Source organism: Alosa pseudoharengus, unplaced genomic scaffold (assembly GCF_046254945.1).
Source record: "Alosa pseudoharengus isolate Yale_2024_CS ecotype anadromous, Long Island Sound unplaced genomic scaffold, YU_APseudo_1.1 YU_APseudo_1.1_scf_2, whole genome shotgun sequence".
NCBI lineage: Eukaryota > Metazoa > Chordata > Actinopteri > Clupeiformes > Clupeidae > Alosa > Alosa pseudoharengus.
The window spans coordinates 26,926,638-26,944,809 of record NW_027468663.1 but is presented as its reverse complement, the minus strand read 5'-3'; the positions used below and the strand labels follow the sequence as shown (position 1 = coordinate 26,944,809).

Below are 18,172 nucleotides of genomic sequence, written 5' to 3'. Positions count from 1 at the left end.
TCATTTTGGTTATCATTTTCAGAGCACCTAAACACCTTGTGGGAATATACAAAGAATTTTTAAATATGTTTTTCTTTATTCTCCATGATCCCTTATTTTTGAAAACACCAATTTGACTTGTCTTATGCAAATCTTTCATTTTTATTTTCCACCCTGAACATGGGCAAAATTCCCCATTGACATCAATATGTTTTATATAGAGTCACCACACTGCCACCTGTGGTTGTATAGAGTAACCTGTGGTAGCTCTATACAAAACATATTGATGTCAATGGTGCATTTTGCCCATGTTCAGGGTGGAAAGTGAAAAAGAAAGATTTGCATAAGACAAGTCAAATTGGTGTTTTTAAAAAGAAAAGATCATGGAGAATAAAGAAAAAAATATTTAAAAAAACTTTGTATATTCCCACAAGGTGTTTGGGTGCTCTGAATATGAGAACCAAAATTATTTTTTAGACTTGTAAAGTCTGCTGTTCAGACCCTGAAGGAATTTATTTTCTGTTCATTGTTTTTTGTGAGAGTGTTTCTACTTATCTCAGTAAGGAAAATAAATCCTATGTTGCCTATGTTGAGTACAAATATGTCTTCTGAAGCCTTAAACAGAGCCCAGCCAAAAACTCCAATAAAATTTGTATCAACTTTGAGGGACAGCTATGACCATGCAGGATTATCCAGACCAAACGTGACGATTTTGCTACATACTATTCCTATTTATGTACCAGCATGCAAAATTTGAGCCTCCTACATGGTTTAGTTCTTGCGCTGTGGGCTTGTGAACTTTGACAAAAAAAAGAGGCCGAACAAAATCGACACCCCCTACCCCTGTAAAACTGGCTGTATCTTGGAAAGTATTGATCTCTTACATAAGAGTAATTTTACAGTGTGTCTCCTGGGTAACATAGGTACACCTGGTAATTTTTTCAGAATTTTTTGAGACCTAAGTGCGTGGGCCCTTGTTGAATTGACGTGGAATGACCCGTAAGTAATAAACTGGGGAAATGTCATAGTGATATCTGCTAATTATGTTTTACCCTATTCACCTGCAGTCTTGCCTTATATTCAGCAAATTGAACAAGAAAGGGTTAATATACGAAATTGCGCAATATCAATGGGCACCCTCTCAAATCTTAAAGCTACCCCTAGTCTACAAGATTCTGCAAAAAAAAAAAAAAAAACACTTTAACCCGACAAAACCAGGTCTGACCAGGCAGGTAATTGTGAAATGATTATGTGGTGAGAGAAAACATTGGCCTAGCCTACTTTTTTTCACATGTTTGAAAACCCTTTCTCTGAGAGATGAACATAGGCTATATGCCTATGGAAACTGTATCTCCTAATTCATTAATTTTCAGGAAATTGAAAATTGAAATAGGCTAATCCAACATTGCGTTGAAAAAGATACAAGGTTTCCACCATAGACTTTATCCGCTTGGGTGGAAACCTTTATGATACAATATGACACCACGATGTTGCCACCTGGCGGAGAGTAACAGGAGTGGCGTTGTGGTATTGTTATTGTTGTTAAAATGGCGACCGGAGGAGGAGAGGCCCCCGAGTCTTGGTACCTTGCCCTGTTGGGATTTGCAGAACATTTTAGGACATCTAGCCCCCCGAAGATTCGTCTTTGCGTGCATTGTCTCCAAGCCGTTTTTCAGTTCAAGCCGCCGCAAAGGGTCGAAGCCCGAACTCACCTTCAGCTGGGTTCTGTCTTATACCATCACACTAAGAATAGCGAGCTGGCCCGGAATCACTTGGAAAAAGCGGTAAGACTGACTAGGAAAGGTCGTGGATGTAACGTTAAAGACGCAGGAGAGCAGGCCTCTGTAGCTGGTCCTGTTGCGCTGTCATGTGAACTCGCCGTGTAAAAGTGTAACTCGTAATTAATAAACGTTCATGTTTGGATATATATGGATATTTAGTATTGGAGGAAATAATTGAAAAATAAGTTAAGTTGTGTTTTTTTGAATCAGCTATTAGCATCTTGCGAGACCAGCATTACTGTAGCGCAGCGCAGTGCAGTGTCACCCTATTAATAGTTTGCAGTTAATACTTCCGTTGTAGATATGAGGTTTGATAAAATGCATTTTTGACATGTTTTTGCCTTGTGTTTTATTCTGCAGTGGTTCATCTCACAACAAGTATCCTTTTACAAATCATGTTTCTCTCTCTCTCTCTCTCTCTCTCTCTCTCTCTCTCTCTCACACACACACACACACACACTCACACACATATATTTCCCCCAGTCAAAACATAATTTAGTACCTTAGAGCCTGAAGTTAAAGTTCTTGTCACTTTTTGGACATTATGACATGGCGTTGCAAGTATTATCCCTGCTACACTAGTGACTGTCTTACAGCCCAGACCAAACGTTTCCTTCACCCAGAAAATCAGCTCCCTCAATTTGAAGATGTTAAATTTGAGGCAGCAAGTCTTCTGTCTGAGTTGTACTGTCAACAGGTTAGTGCAAATAACTGAGTTGTCTGAACCACTGCAATTAACAAGCACCAGCCATTATGTTCATGGTTTTTGCATGTTTTTGTTGTTACAAATGAATGAATCATCGCACTTGTCTCTATCCCTTCTTTGCCTCAAATTGTTGCCCCTTTCCTCCATCTCTTTATCTCTTCTCTCTTGTTTCTCCCCTCCTCATCTATAACACCAATCTCTCTCTCTCTCTCTCTCTCTCTCTCTCTCTCTGTTTCACCCTCCTTCACACGGTCTCTCTCTGTTCCTGAAGAACCTGGTGGACTCTGCGAAGCCTCTTCTGCGTAAGGCCATCCAAATCTCCCAGCAGACTCCATACTGGCACTGCAGACTGCTGTTCCAGCTCGCTGTGAGTCCCACACACATCCCACTCTCCATCACAATACTGCATGTCTCTCTCTCTCTCTCTCTCTCTTTGTGAACGATTCTCCGACTCGTTCTACAGAGTGATATTCACTCCCTTTTCTAGCATCATCTTAGCCTTTCTTTGTTAAATTACACCTGTGTGTGTGTGTGTGTGTGTGTGTGTGTTCCCTCAGCAACTACACACTCTGGAGAAGGATCTGGTGTCTGCCTGTGACCTGCTGGGTGTCGGGGCTGAATATGCCAGAGTGGTGGGCTCTGAGTACACTAGGTAGACAGACACACAATCCACACACACACACATGTACACACACACACACACACGCACACCAGAGTTTATGTTAGTCAGCTACACCCGGAAATTGCCCGTTTCATGTGTAGTTATTAATGAATCAATAACATTAATTATGCTTATATTGCACAACCTACCACGACAACTTAATTTATAAATATATAAACTTGTATTTTTTATTTCAAGTTTGCACAAGCAGCGGAGTACTTTCTTTCTATGAGGTCGTGCCGCAAGTAAGCAGGAATTCTTGGAATTGAAGTTTCGCTGCAGCAATGCTAATTTACTAAGCATGGTTTCAAGTTATTTTTTGGGACCATTCCTATTTTAGGGAGGAAATCCAGAGCTACTAAAAAGATCACCCATCTAAAACTTTCAGTAAGGGTCTCCACTCTCAGGTGAACCTACATGTTACATATACATTGTTATAAGCCTACCAGGTCTGTGGGGAGGGGCCACTGGGAGTGAGAGTGAGTGGCTGTGATCACACAGTAATGAACTTATACAAACAACAATATCATGCCTGTTTTTAAGCTTGCATATGCTGACCGATCCACTGGAAATTCTTCCGACTCCAACAATTCTGCGCTTCTGCATTTGTGTAGCATTTTGTCGGCTAGAGCCTGGTCGCAATTTTTGCACAGCGGTTACAAAGTGCGTGACTTCATAGAATGAAAGTAGTTTTTATTCTAGTTTGTATATAGATTGTGATTAAGTGTACAGGTCATTATATGGCTATTTAAAACATATTAGACATATCACACGCACATACAGTATGTGATGTGAAGTGTGATAGCGTGTGTGTGTGTGTGTGTATGTGTTTTAAACTGTGTTTTTTCCACTCAGGGCACTGTTCCTCCTCAGTAAAGGCATGGTGAGTGTCCACACAAAGAACCCTGATGCTCACTCCAAACCACTCTCTAAGGGTCCATCCCATTTCTCCCCCCTTAAAACTTCCACTTGGTTTTGATTGCCCTCAACATTAAAGCCCCCTCGACAAAGGAAGTGGGGGTGAAGATCTTTCCCTATGAATTGGGACACCACTATATGCAAATTAGCGTAGCGAACGTGCTCACCTACGTCACGCGCAGCGCCAACGTGTCTACTGGTAGTAGCCTGCTACTATTTTCATTCGGGAACATGCCCGTTTCAGCGGTCATTGTTGTGTTGGCTGTGCTGGTTTATCTACGTCTGGTTAATCAACAAAGATATTCCTGTTCATGTGAACGCCAGAACACAGATCCTAAATATTGACGAAACTACTCAGATCAGATATATAACGTTATTTGATGGGCAGACTCTCTCAAAGCACTCAGCAGATATCATGAACATCGTCAGATAGCTTCGTGAGATATTTTCTAACATTAGTGTTCAAAACTCAACAGTCCATCAGATGTGCATCAAACTAACATATTCCAACCTATTTCGAAATTTTAATATGCTTATTTGCGAAAATATATGAAAAATTTGGCCGGCTCGCTGAGCTTGCACGGTATCCTGGGTAATTTCATCTCCCACTTCGTTTTAAGCCTGCATCGGTCCTGGCTATATTTTGAGGGTTGATTTTAAGGGGAAAATAGCACTTCCCCTTGCTCCCTAAAGTAATGGGACACCCTAGCCCTACACATGCACGCGCAAAAACGAGGGTTAGGGCAAAAATCTAGGGGTAGGGGAGGTATTGGGACGGGCCCTAACTCTCTCCTTCTGTCTCCCACACACTTACTCAATCACACTCACACACGCATGCATGCTCACACACATACATACACACACACACACACACACACACACACACACAAGGCATAGTTTAGTCAGTATAGCAGTAATATTCTATGTTATTAGTTGTTTCTCTCTGTCTCTGCATTATCTTCATGTCTGTGCATTGTGTGCATGTCTCTCTCTGTGCCGCGCGTGGGTGTGTGCCGCGCGTGTGTTTGTGTGTTTGTGTGTTTGTGTGTTTGTGTGTTGTGTGTTGTGTGTATATGTTGTGTCCCTGTGTGTTTGTGTGTGTTGTGTCTCTCTCTGTGTGTGTGTGTGTGTGTGTTGCGTTGCGTCCTTGTGTGTGTGTGTGTTGCGTCCTTGTGTGTGTGTGCGTGTGTGTATGTATTGTGTCCCTGTGTGTGTGTGTGTGTGTGTGTGTGTGTGTGTGTGTTGCGTCCTTGTATGTGTGTGTGTGTGTGTATGTATTGTGTGTGTGTGTGTGTGTGTGTGTGTGTGTGTGTGTGTGTGTGTGTGTGTGTGCAGCTATTGCTTATGGAACGGAAGCTACAGGAGGTGCACCCGCTGCTGACTCTGTGTGGTCAGATCGTGGAGAACTGGCAGGGCAACCCCATCCAGAAGGAGTCCCTCCGCGTCTTCTTCCTAGTGCTGCAGGTCACACACTACCTGGACGCCGGGCAGGTGAGGAAAAGCATCTGCTAAATGAATAAATGTAAATGTAACATACTAAAATTACACATGCATGCTAAAGTGTGTGTGTGTGTGTGTGTGTGTGTGTTTAGGTGAAGAGTGTGAAGCCCTGTCTGAAGCAGCTGCAGCAGTGCATCCAGACCATCTCTACTCTCCATGACGACGAGATCCTGCCTAGCAACCCTGCAGACCTCTTCCACTGGCTCCCTAAGGAGCACATGTGTGTGCTGGTCTACCTGGTGAGACACACACACACACACTTACTCTTGTGGACGTATACTGTACACACATACAAAATGAATCTAATGAAAAATACCACTGATCCCACAAGATTCCAAAGTGATTCCCTTGCTGGATTTGGACTGAAATATCATTCCTTCTCTCCCTCCTTTGTTTGTGTGTGTGTGTGTGTGTGTGCGCGCGCGCATGCGCCTTGTTTGTAGGTGACGGTTATGCATTCGATGCAAGCTGGGTATCTGGAGAAGGCCCAGAAGTACACAGACAAAGCTCTTATGCAGCTGGAGAAGCTCAAAAGTGAGTCACACACACACACAAACTGCAAACACATATACACACACACACACACACACTGCAAACACATACACAAGCTCTGTCTCACATACACATAAACCCTTGTTTATGCTAATCCTACTGAATTGTGTGTGTGTGTTTCAGTGCTGGACTGCAGTCCTATTCTCTCCTCGTTCCAAGTCATCCTTCTGGAACACATCATCATGTGCCGCCTGGTCACTGGACACAAGGCAACTGCCCTGCAGGAGGTGTGTGAGTGTGCGAGTGTATGTGTGTGTGAGTGTGTGAGTATGTGTGAGTGTGTGAGTGAGTGAGAGACAGATAAATGAACTGTGTATGTGTGTGTGTAAGAGCAAGACAGATGGCCACGTGTGTGTGTGTGTGTGTGTGTGTGTGTGTGTGTGTGTGTGTGTGTGTGTGTGTGTGTGTGTGTGTGTGTGTGTGTGTGTGTGAAGCAGAGATAGAAAGCATTTATCTGCACATGTATGTGTATTTGTGCCTGTGCATGTGATGTACATGTGTGCATAATTGTAAATGTTACTAATGTGTGTGTGTGTGTGTGTGTGTGTGTGTGTGTGTGTGTGTGAGACAGATCTCACAGGTCTGTCAGCTGTGTCAGCAGTCTCCACGTCTTTTCTCCAACCACGCAGCTCAGTTACACACACTACTGGTGAGTATTAAACACCACCCCAACCCCCCACACACACACACACACACACACACACACACACATACACACACAAACATACTGTATACACACACACTGTATCTGCCCCCATCTGGCTCTGGAAGACAATAATTCCACACTGCCTCATTTCCTCCTTTAACTCCAGCCTGAGTGCACGTCCTTGGGGACCTGTATAGAGTCAGGAGACATTGACTGTTCCCTGATAGCGTTATTGGTGGTGATTTGTTAACCCTTAGAACCTGATTGACGCAAAGTGCGTCAAAAAACACACCCTTTCTTCTCTGTTACATTGCTCCGCGACCTTTATTGCATGACAAGAGAAGAAGTGGGGCTTTCCAAAGAGACTACGCACTTGTATGTACGATCAAGTATGAAAATTTAAAAAAATCATGAAATTAAATCAAATTGCATCATATGTACAGTCTATACTTCTCTGCGTTCACCTGCGCACCCATTACTCTCGTTTGAATTACTTGCGAACCCGTGATCGCATAGATATGCCACGTATGTCAGATGAAAGAGGAGACACAGAGCTATCGTTTGACACATCGTTCTGGGTTATAAAACAAATGAAGTGACAGCAAAATAATAAATTCATATAGCTGGACTTACCCCACGTTTTTGTCTGTTTTTGTGGCAAAGCATGTTTATAATCCAACGCTATCGTGTGTTTCTCTATGGCAAAACATGTTCATAATCCGGTTTTGAGATCCTAGCAAATTCCTGCATGGCATCCAATTCAAGGCTCACATTGCATCCCAATTTGTTCAACAAAGAAACACCTTTTTTGCCTTTACTTTGTTCATGGCAATGCAGTAAAAAGTTGAGAATCATCATGAGTGCATACACCATAGTCACACATGCTAACAGGCAAACTTGGGTCAAGTCAGGTCAGATCAGTTCGTGTCACAGATATGGAGCGCAGAATGGTCATTTTTCATCGCTAAATAAAAAATGGCATTTATTTCCGTAAATCACACACCACATATTTCTGTAAATTGCTCAGCCCCAGAGTATCCCTCCAACATGGCAATTATATTGCCCGTTTCAGGACAGTCTGCCCTACACACACATGAAATGCATGTAGAGCTATGAGCTTGCTGTGGTGAGATACAGGTCAAAATATAAGAATTTTTATAATATGATTTTTATATTTTAATTCTTTAAAAATCAAAATAAAATGCTAGTACTAATACATGAAATTATGGCAGATCTGGATAGCCTAGACTCTGCTGAAAAAAACAATATATAATATGTGTGTGTGGCACTTACAATGACCAGAATAAATCCTTATGAATAAAGGTAGTGAAAATGCCCTAAAGCTTAGGGTTCTAAGGGTTAATATGATGAGTACACGTTGTTTGTTTGTTTGTGACTCTTGTGTCTATATCCTCCAGGGTCTGTACTGCATCTCTGTGAACTGCATGGACAACGCTGAAGCCCAGTTCACCACTGCACTGCGGGTCAGTAACACACACACACACACACACGCAATACATACACACGCAGTACATACACACGCCCACTCAGACAGAGAGCCGCTCTGTGTTTCTCTCGTGCTGCTCTGACCTGGTCCCTGTGTGTGTTTCAGCTCACCACGCACCAGGAGCTGTGGACCTTCATCGTCACCAACCTGGCCAGCGTCTACATCAGAGAGGGCAACAGACACCAGGAGGTGGGTGATACACACACACACACACACACACACACTCTGTTACACACACACACACACACACACTACTCACTCTCCATTACACAAGTAAACATACACCACACTAAACACACGCTCACACTCTGAGCGGAGAACTGAAACTGGAGTTGGAAGCAGATAGTTGAATAAGACCCGACAGAGATGTCAGTCTACACTACAGCCTAACGTTGCCCTTTGCCATGTGCAGCTCTACAGCCTGCTGGAGAGAATAAACCCAGACCACAATTTCCCAGTCAGGTAAGCTACTCATAGCTACAAGGACATGTCTCACACTCACACTCACATGTCATTGTTAGCTGACCACTTACACACACTTCTTAAATGAGATACTCCCAGCTAGAAGGACATGCCTTTACAAACACACACATACACCACTTTCAGCTTACTACTTGCACACACATTTTAAGTGAGTGAGTGAGCATGAAGCTCATCGTGGTTTGAGAGATGGCTTTATGTTTGTCTGCACCGCCAATGACAATTCTAACAATAATGGCAAGGAAGTATTGCTCTAGCTAAAGCCACACTGCATGCTACCATGACAACATGAAGAACAATATCATCGTGGATCACTTTCAGAACAATCTTGTGAACTATAGCAATGCTGACAGCCGATCAGAATCCATCGTATTTTAGACATCACATTCATGGTCACTTTCCTTATCGTTCCTGTACACCTACAGTTGTCTGTGTATTTATCATGGTGTTGACAGGCCTTTATTCCCTTCATGGATTATTTACTATCTATGTGTTTGTTCGATCTGTCGTTTGTTTGTTTGTGCTTAGATAATGTAAACAATGACTCACTTCCTGCTTCCTGTTGTCCCTGTAGCTCCCACTGCCTGCGTGCGGCTGCCTTCTACATAAGAGGTCTGCTCTCCTTCTTCCAGGGGCGCTACAACGAGGCCAAGTGAGTCCTCTATCCCACAATCCTTAGCAACAGGGGGCACAACACTCCTGTGTCTCTTCTCCCTTCCCTGCTTCCCGTGCTGTGTGTGTGTGTGTGTGTGTGTGTGTGTGTTTTTGTGTGGGTGCGCATGTGTGTGTTTTTGTGTGTGCGGGTGTGTGTGCGCGTGTGTGTTTTTGTGTGTGCGTGTGTGTGTGTGTGTGTGTGTGTGTGTGTGTGTGTGTGTGCGTGCGTGTGTGTGTTTTTGTGTGTGCGCGCGCGTGTGTGTTTTTGTGTGTGCGGGTGTGTGTGTGCGCGTGTGTGCGTGTGTGTGTGTGTGTGTGTGTGTGTGTGTGTGTGTGTGTGTGTATTGGAGTGCAGCATGGCAAGGCACTGGTGTGGAACCAGGCAGCCATTGAATATTTGAAAATACATAATTGCACGTAATGGTTCTACAGAAATGGTCCTGAAACTGCATATGGGTCTCTTTGGCTGAATGTACTGGCCAGAGGGTGACCAGGTCCTGGAGACACACACACCCTCTCTCCTATAGTCTGTAAAGCTTGTTAGCGTGCTCAGTTTGAGTGCAGGTGTTGAAGATGAAGCTGGATCATCAGGAAGTGTTCTGGAGTGATCTGAGAGTTCACTAGTGACACTCAGACTAAATGGACTTTCAGTGTTTAGTGTTTCAGTATACTGTATATCATGAGATCATTTTCATGACCGTGTGTGTGTGTGTGTGTGTGTGTGTGTGTGTGTGTCTGTGTGTTAGGCGGTTCCTGAGGGAGACACTGAAGATGTCCAACGCTGAGGATCTGAACCGTCTGACGGCCTGCTCCCTGGTACTGCTTGGACACATCTTCTACGTGCTGGGGAACCACAGGGTAAGCCGAGACACACACACACACACACACACACACACACACACACAGTCACTCAGATTCACACAAAATGTGCTGGGGAACGACAGGGTAACACACACACACACACACACACACACACAAACACACACACACTAATTGAAACACTATGAACACACTTACACACATCATAAACGAACGGTACACATAAGGATAAAGTTATATTAAGAGGAACTGCATATCAAATAATATTGTAACAGATTTGTAAATAAGCTTATGACAATAAATTGCATATGCTAAGAAATCTGTGTTTTGAAGTTTGTTAGATTATTGTGTGTGTGTGTGTGTGTGCGTGTGTATCCTTCTGCTGTAATGCTGCTTTGTTATTGTCAACAGAATCACATGACTGAACCTTGTCTGAGCAATTATTTGTTTAATTGTCTGAGCACCTGTCAAGTTTGTGTCCGTGTGTGTCCGTGTGTGTGTGTGTGTGTGTGTGTGTGTGTGTGTGTGTGTGTGTGTGTCAGGAGAGCAACAACATGGTGGTGCCGGCCATGCAACTGGCCAGCAAGATCCCTGACATGTCTGTCCAGCTGTGGTCCTCTGCATTGCTGAAGGGTAAGAAGTGTGTTTGCGTGTGTGGACGGGGGGACTTCTGCCAGATATGGTTCATCTCATTGTTGTGCGTCTTTATGCGTGTTTGTATGTATGTTTGTATTGCTGTGTCTTTGTGTCTGTGTATCTGCATGCTGGTCTTGTTTGCTTGTCTTTGTTCCACATATATGTGTGTGTGTGAGTGAGAGGGAGAGAGATGGAGATAAATGCTCTATTCCATTTCAAGGGGATTAACTGTTTGGTGAATAATCACTGTGGATTTGCAAATGAGACAAGCTTAGCAATGGCTTTTTATAAGCCCATCTTATAGTCACACATCTCACTCTGTCTCCAACTAACACATCTCTATCGCATACTAACCGCCTCACACTAACCCGTCTCTATCTCATACTAACCGCCTCACACTAACCCATCTCTATCTATCGCATACTAACCGCCTCACACTAACCCATCTCTATCACATACTAAGCGCCTCACACTAACCCGTCTCTATCTCATACTAACCGCCTCACACTAACCCGTCTCTATCTATCGCATACTAACCGCCTCACACTAACCCGTCTCTATCTCATACTAACCGCCTCACACTAACCCGTCTCTATCTATCGCATACTAACCGCCTCACACTAACCCGTCTCTATCTCATACTAACCGCCTCACACTAACCCGTCTCTATCTATCGCATACTAACCGCCTCACACTAACCCGTCTCTATCTATCTCATACTAACCGCCTCACACTAACCCATCTCTTTCGCATACTAACCGCCTCACACGTCTCTATCTCCTACAAACCCATACTACCCCATCTCTCTCTAAATTACCACTGGACTCAATCTTTACAAGTTCATTACATTCGAATGACACACACAGACACACACACACACACACACACACACACACACACACACACACACACACACACACACACACACACACACACACACACACACGTACACGACTATGTTGCTCCCTCATTCATGTATTCAAGTATTCTCCTACTCCTTTACATGTTCTGTGCATTCATTTCAAGATTTCACTGCTGGCCCATACACCAGGTCTCTTGGGAAATACAATGTACGGATAAGATAATTAGTAAGATGTGCTAAACGATGATTGACGTGTGTGTGTGTTTTACAGACCTAAACAAGGCGTGTGGGAACACCATTGATGCCCATGAAGCAGCACAAATGCATCAGAACTTCTCTCAGCAGCTGCTGCAGGACCACATAGCTGCCTGCAGCCTGCCTGAACACAATTTAATAAGTGTGAGTACACCATAGACAGTAAAAGAGAGTACACCCACACACTAGGGGTGGGCGATATTGTCTGCGATGATATCGTGATTGTTGTTTTAACATGTGCAAAGCCCCTGGCTGCAGCAGAGCAAGTGTCACATGATCTCTAGTGGGTCCACGTTGTCACACGCACCTCTAATGTTTATTTTGTGCAGCGAGATGTAGCCTACTTGGGATTTTGTGCAGCTACAATGCTACTTGTCTCAAGTAGCATTGATGAGAGTCACGTTATTTCCTATATGGAGAGAAAACATTCGCCTTTGAGTATTTTAATAGTCAGTTGTAAACAAAGAACTCTTCTCATGTAACCCTTTTGTAAATGGACTGAAGTACGTTTATCGATTATGCTAACCGTTAGTATCTCTATGGGATTTCTCATAAACATTAGCCATAAGCTAACACATTAGTTTCTATTCTGTAACTTGGAATGCTAGCCTACACGATTGCTCTTAAACAAAACAGCGAAGGAAATAACTGAGAAGTACTCTGTTGGTCTGCTTAGTTTTACAGTGAATCCTAAGTAAAGGTTTGAAAGGAACTTCAGCTTCAGACTCTCTCACACACACACACACACACACACACACACACACAGACACGATCTGCAGGACCATATAGCTGCCTAATAAGTGTGGGTACACCCACACACTCTCTCACACATCATATCTTTGTACAGTCTGCTCAGGCACAACTTAATACGTGTAAGTAAAGACAATAGACATAGTGCGTGTGTGTGTTTTTTTACTATCTTGCTGTAGGACCCCATAGCTGCACTCAGTCTGCCCAAACATGGACACACACACACACATACACACACACACACACACACACACACACACACACACACACACACACACACACACACAATCATGCAAGAATATTAGACTCAAATGTTTTGTACCTCTTACAGTTAAAAAATCCTGATACACACACACACACACACAATACATATGAGAAACTTCTTATCCCTAAGGTGGTGCAAAAGTCTGTGCACCTGCAGAAAAGATTTGTAACTGTAGGACAACTTTTTGTACGTAGAATATTGATTTGTAATTGTAGAATATATTTGTAATGGTAAAATATTTTTAACTGTAGGATGATTTGTAGCTGTAAAACCGATCCGTACCTGTAAGTGTAGGGCATATCATATCACAGATCATTTTTACAGTTACAAATAATTTCTATAGTTTCAAAATGTGATACACAGGTACAAAACATTTAAGTCTAATATTCTTCCATACAGGACCACATAAACCTGAGGGGTTAACCTGGTTTGTTTGTTTGTTTGTTTGTCAGTGGACAGATGGGCCTCCTCCAGTGCAGATCCAAGCTCAGAATGGACCAACAACCAGCCTGGCCAGTCTTCTCTGAGACTTTAATGCACACGTGCACACACTTGCATACACTCACATGAACTACCCTTGCCCAGATGCACACTCACACGTGCACGCGCACGCACACGTGCACACACACAGACACACACATAATCATGTTGGCCTCTGCTGAATTTTTCTTTTAAGAATTTCAGATTTTTTGTCATTTAAAATTTTGCTCCATCACTACGTTGCACCATGTGCCAATTACTACGGTAGCCATTGATCTGGGCTATTGCACACGCTCAGGCTGGCTCTGATGGGCTGCTGGGTAGATTTGGTGCCTCAGCTGATAGGATTAGAGACCACAGGCTTTCCATCTGCCCTCTGATTGGCTGCCTGGCCTGATTGAGCTCCGAATGTGCCCTTTTTCCATTTCTGTGAGGTTTTGTGTTGTCCCTGTTGACTCCTGCCCGTGAGCACCCCCTGCAGGTGAAGGCTGCTGTGTAAAGCACGGCCTCCTCACGTCTCGTTTTCATTTTATAGACGCATATTTTTTTAAATTTTGTACATTATATTCCTCTCTGGGAACACTTATTTACCTGTTTTGTGTTGCATTCATCATGCATATGAAATATTAGAGGTTATATGTAGTGATTCACTATTTTTGTGAGAGATGTTATAAAAGTTTTTTTCAACTTTTTTTTCAAAGTTTTTTTTTATAAAAGGAGCATTCCGGCATAATATTGTCTGATATGTTATTTGTTTATTTTTTACAGTGTACTGCTACTGCTGCTGAAATAGCTTGTTTTCATTACATATACACACCAACTATTACAGTAAACTGAAAAGTGATCAAAAAAAGGCACAGGAAATACATCACAGGGAATAGTTTCTCTGTTCTGATCTCATTTCCTGCTCGTACAGATTTTGAAGGCTCTTTTACCAAAGATCCTTGAATACTAATCGCTCTGCTTCAACCCTCTCTGCATTTACTGAGTAGCGTAACAGCACAGAATCCCAGTGCAGGTCTAGTATACGGAACACGCAAAGTATGTGTTTGTGTGTATGTATGCAGTGTCTGTCTTTCTTTAACACGTGTTGACAGTAGTCACACACACACACACACACACACACACACACACACACACACACCAACATAACTGTATTTGTAGACAGCTCAGTGGTCGCTGCCCTTTGCCATATGTGCTGCTGTCCGTTTGGTTCCTTCTTGTCTGCCTCTTCACCTCTCTGGGTCTCACGGTGTCTCCTCAGAGTGCGGCTCCACTGTGTAATACGGGCGGTTGCCATGCAACCTCAAAACAAAACAAAATGGAGGTCATTTTACATGGCACCCAAGCACCCAAATCAGTTGCTGTTGTTGTTTTAGCCAGAAGACCAGCTAGTCTGTGATGTTTCTCTCTGATGTTGGCAGACTCTGTAATGTGGCTACCAAGATCCAAGTGACTCTCCTCTGAACTGTTAAACATCACCGATCACCTTGAGACAAGGCCATGTGAAGAGAGCTTCCCCACTTACACAATGACCCAGTCCCAGTATTAGGTTTGTGATTTAGGGAGCCGTTTATCGTCCACTACTAGTCATGTTTAACTCCGATGATGTGGTGTTTGGGCCGGAATGCTCCTTTGAAAAGCCTGTTATAAGGAAGAGAACAAACAAACCAACAAACGACAATCGCATTGAGTTACATGTATGTGCTGCTTCGTCAGAGCTGACACACATGAAATCTCAAGACGAGGGTTTCCAACCGACCATGGTGTTGATTTATAACCATTTCATCCCTATGACCTCCACTTGATGACTGTGGAGAGCTTTCACATCCCGTGTTAGTTATTAAAAGCGCTGTTGGAAATGTGCTGTTAGACGCTGCTGCTGGGCTGGGCTTGCATGTTGAACACTTGAGGGTGTCAGCCAGTAGAGGGCGCCAGTGGGCCAAGTTTGGCTTACAGATAGCGACAGGCCTGTCTGCCCCTAATGCCTTTTGTAGTAGCCTACTCGTCAGACAATATTTGCAGTACTTTTTAAAGTGTACACATTGTCACATTTATTGGAAAGGGTGAAAAATCTTTTCAGACTGCCACAATTTTATTGTATTTTTGTCTGTATTTTCTTCATTGTCAGAAGATGTTATTTTTTTTGTTACCGCATTTTTTTTGTGCTGATCATGGTAGAGCAGTAGCCTACTAGTTCCTTTTAAAGATATTTATCTCTAGTTCTCTGTTGTTTAACACAGACCCATTTGTTACATTTTCTACAATTTGAATATTTATACACTACTCTCAACAATATCTTCAATTGCCATTATTTTGTTGTGTGACCGCTGTATTTCTCCAGAATATTTAGTATGTATAAATATTGCGAGGAAATAATTGCATCAGGTTCTTTCCAGACTTGTGTGTGTTAACGTTTATGACGGTGAAGCCACAGTGAGATACAGGAAGAGCCACACCAGGCGTATGGGCTCCGACAGTGCCAGGCCTCAGTTCGGATCTGACCCGATTCAACTGGGAAGCAGAATTTTCTGCTCTCTCCATGTTTCTCTGTTTCTCCCTCGCTCTCTTTCTCCCTTTCATGAAGCTGTTCTCTCTCTTTCTTCCTTTCTCTTGTAAAGCCTTCATCTTTCTCTGTCTCATGAAGCTGTAATATTTTTCTTTCTCCCTCATGAGGTTCTTCATCTTTCTCTCACTCTGTCTCTCTCTCTCATGCACTCTCTCTCCCTCTCTTTAGATCTCTCTTTCCATCTCTCCCTCTCTCCATCTCTGTGTAATGACTTGCACAGTGTAGCATTAGGGTTATTGAATAGAATAGAATTGAAAAAACATTTGTTTTTTTTACACCACCAGAGAGTCACTGTCTTTTCAACGTTAACATTGTGGGTTTTTGTTTTTTTGTTTTACTTTTCCTGAATCATCAGCGAAAATAAAATTTCAGGAGGACAAAGCTTGTTGAATGAGAGTCATTGAAAGTATAACACTGTGTCACTGTGAAACACAAAAACAATCAAAAACAATTCCCAGTTTATAAACAAATCCACCTGCCCGCTGATCCAGCTCTATGCTGTGTACCCCATTCACACCACAGGCATGTGTAGATCATCATGAATGAATCAGTGTGTGTCTGTCCACCAGCCTCTTTTTGCATACATGCTTGTTTGTTGTGTGTCTGTGCAAGAGGTACGTTTGTGGGAGAGAGGTGGGGAGAATAGGTGTAGAAAATAGTTTATTTGACATGTTGAATGGTTGGAAATCTGGTCCAGCCTTGACACACCTGAATATGCTAAACACACTGGAAACAGTCGTCCTGCTTGAGCAGCGCATGGTGCTTAAGGTGTGTGTATAGGGTGTGTTTACATATCTGGGTCTGTCTAAGGCCGGCCTTATGTGTATGTGTGTGTGAATATATGAATGAGTGTGTCCACATATCGGTCAGGTGTACATTTATTTTGTGTGTGTGTGGGCTGCTTGATTATGGCAAAAATCATAATCACGATTATTTTGGTCAAAATTGTAATTTCGATTAACGATTATTCATGAGGGTCTCCCCTGGGTCTTTAAAAAATATGTTTCATAATCCATTGGGACTGAAGGAGCAAACAATCAGTGTTAATGATCTAACGGCAGCGTTCACATTTCCCTAATGTTATCCCTGCACTAGTAGAAGGTAATAGACAAGCTGTACCATGCTGATTTAAAAAAACAGGTGTTCTAACCTTAGATTAGCCAACTTGCCATACATTTTCTGAGTAATTTGGTCAGCTCGATTGACAGTGATAACAAACTTAGCAGAGAATGCGCTAGTTACAATTTTGGCGTGGTTCATGATGCTACCGACTGCAGGAGCACACACACACGCAACCTAAAACTGCTTGAGTGGCCTGTGCACGGAGAGGGGTGTATGGAGTGCAGGGCTTAAAGAAGCAGCGTGAATCAGTGTGCTTATGAGTTGAAATTGTTTCTATTTCCAAAAACCCTATTTCTAAACGGAATGTGCCAAAATAATTGTTTTTTTCCCAATTATACTATTTTTGTGATTGTTTGGAGCCAAAATTGAGATTGAAATTTGATTAATTTCACAGCCCTGTGTGTGTGTGTCTTCACACATTATGTAAGTGTTGTGTGTGTGTGTGTTGTGTGTAAAGTGTATGTCCTGTGTGCTTCCACTTCTGTTTGAGTCAGTGTGTGTGTGTGTGTGTGCTGAGCTGCTTGAGGGAGTCCTTCCAACAGCAGAGTGAGCCACGGGCCCTCCAGCGAAGCTGCAGCTTGGTCACATGATCGATCTTTAGTTTTAATCTCCTGCGCAGCGACGCTGGCATTCCTGTGATAAGACATTAACTCAATGAGCCCTGCGCACACACACACACACACAATGCTCAGAACTGAAACACTTCCCTAAACATGGTCAAACAGTGCCTTGAGCTTTTCTGTGCATGTAGAGTCAAGTCAAAATGTGAGCTTTACCAAAGCCAAATGGGCCAGTCCTACTCAACATTCAAATGTTTTTGCAGGTACTGAGAACAGGGGGGGGGGGGTGATGCTAACTAGTGGATGCTTATTAGGTGTCAGTCAGAGCTCAGCCGAGTGCTCACTTCCTGCCAAATAGTGAGCCAGGCCGATCGTGACAGAAAGGCCCACTTCCTGTGCAGTTACTGTACTTTAACAGGGATTAAGTTGAGGCTGTGTTGGCACTGGTTAGCGGCTGGGCGGCCAGCCGC

At 43.1% G+C, this 18,172-nt stretch overlaps 1 protein-coding gene across 2 annotated transcripts; it reads left to right on the top strand.

Annotated features, from left to right (window-relative positions):
• Positions 1-1,526: 1,526 nt before the first annotated feature.
• mau2 (MAU2 sister chromatid cohesion factor) lies at positions 1,527-16,401 on the top strand. Of its 2 annotated transcripts, none has more exons than XM_076294349.1 (19): positions 1,527-1,763; positions 2,121-2,138; positions 2,392-2,457; positions 2,738-2,833; positions 3,024-3,118; positions 3,983-4,010; positions 5,402-5,536; positions 5,638-5,784; positions 5,989-6,079; positions 6,221-6,324; positions 6,669-6,746; positions 8,162-8,227; positions 8,356-8,439; positions 8,663-8,712; positions 9,305-9,382; positions 10,131-10,242; positions 10,746-10,836; positions 11,973-12,100; positions 13,424-16,401. In XM_076294349.1, exons 1-19 carry the CDS (start codon positions 1,527-1,529, stop codon positions 13,496-13,498), a joined length of 1,779 nt encoding a protein of 592 aa, XP_076150464.1. In that variant the 3' UTR covers positions 13,499-16,401. The 2 variants fall into 2 exon arrangements, with proteins under 2 accessions (XP_076150464.1, XP_076150463.1); XM_076294348.1 differs by having other exon boundaries at positions 5,381-5,536.
• The last annotated feature ends 1,771 nt before the right edge of the window (positions 16,402-18,172 follow it).

Coding starts and splice junctions, on each gene's coding strand:
- mau2 (XM_076294348.1), top strand. CDS start 1,527: ATGGCGACCGGAGGAGGAGAGGCCCCCGAGTCTTGGTACCTTGCCCTG. Junction 6,080..6,220: donor GCAGCTGGAGAAGCTCAAAA/GTGAGTCACACA, acceptor TGTGTGTTTCAG/TGCTGGACTGCAGTCCTATT. Junction 6,325..6,668: donor AGGCAACTGCCCTGCAGGAG/GTGTGTGAGTGT, acceptor TGTGTGAGACAG/ATCTCACAGGTCTGTCAGCT.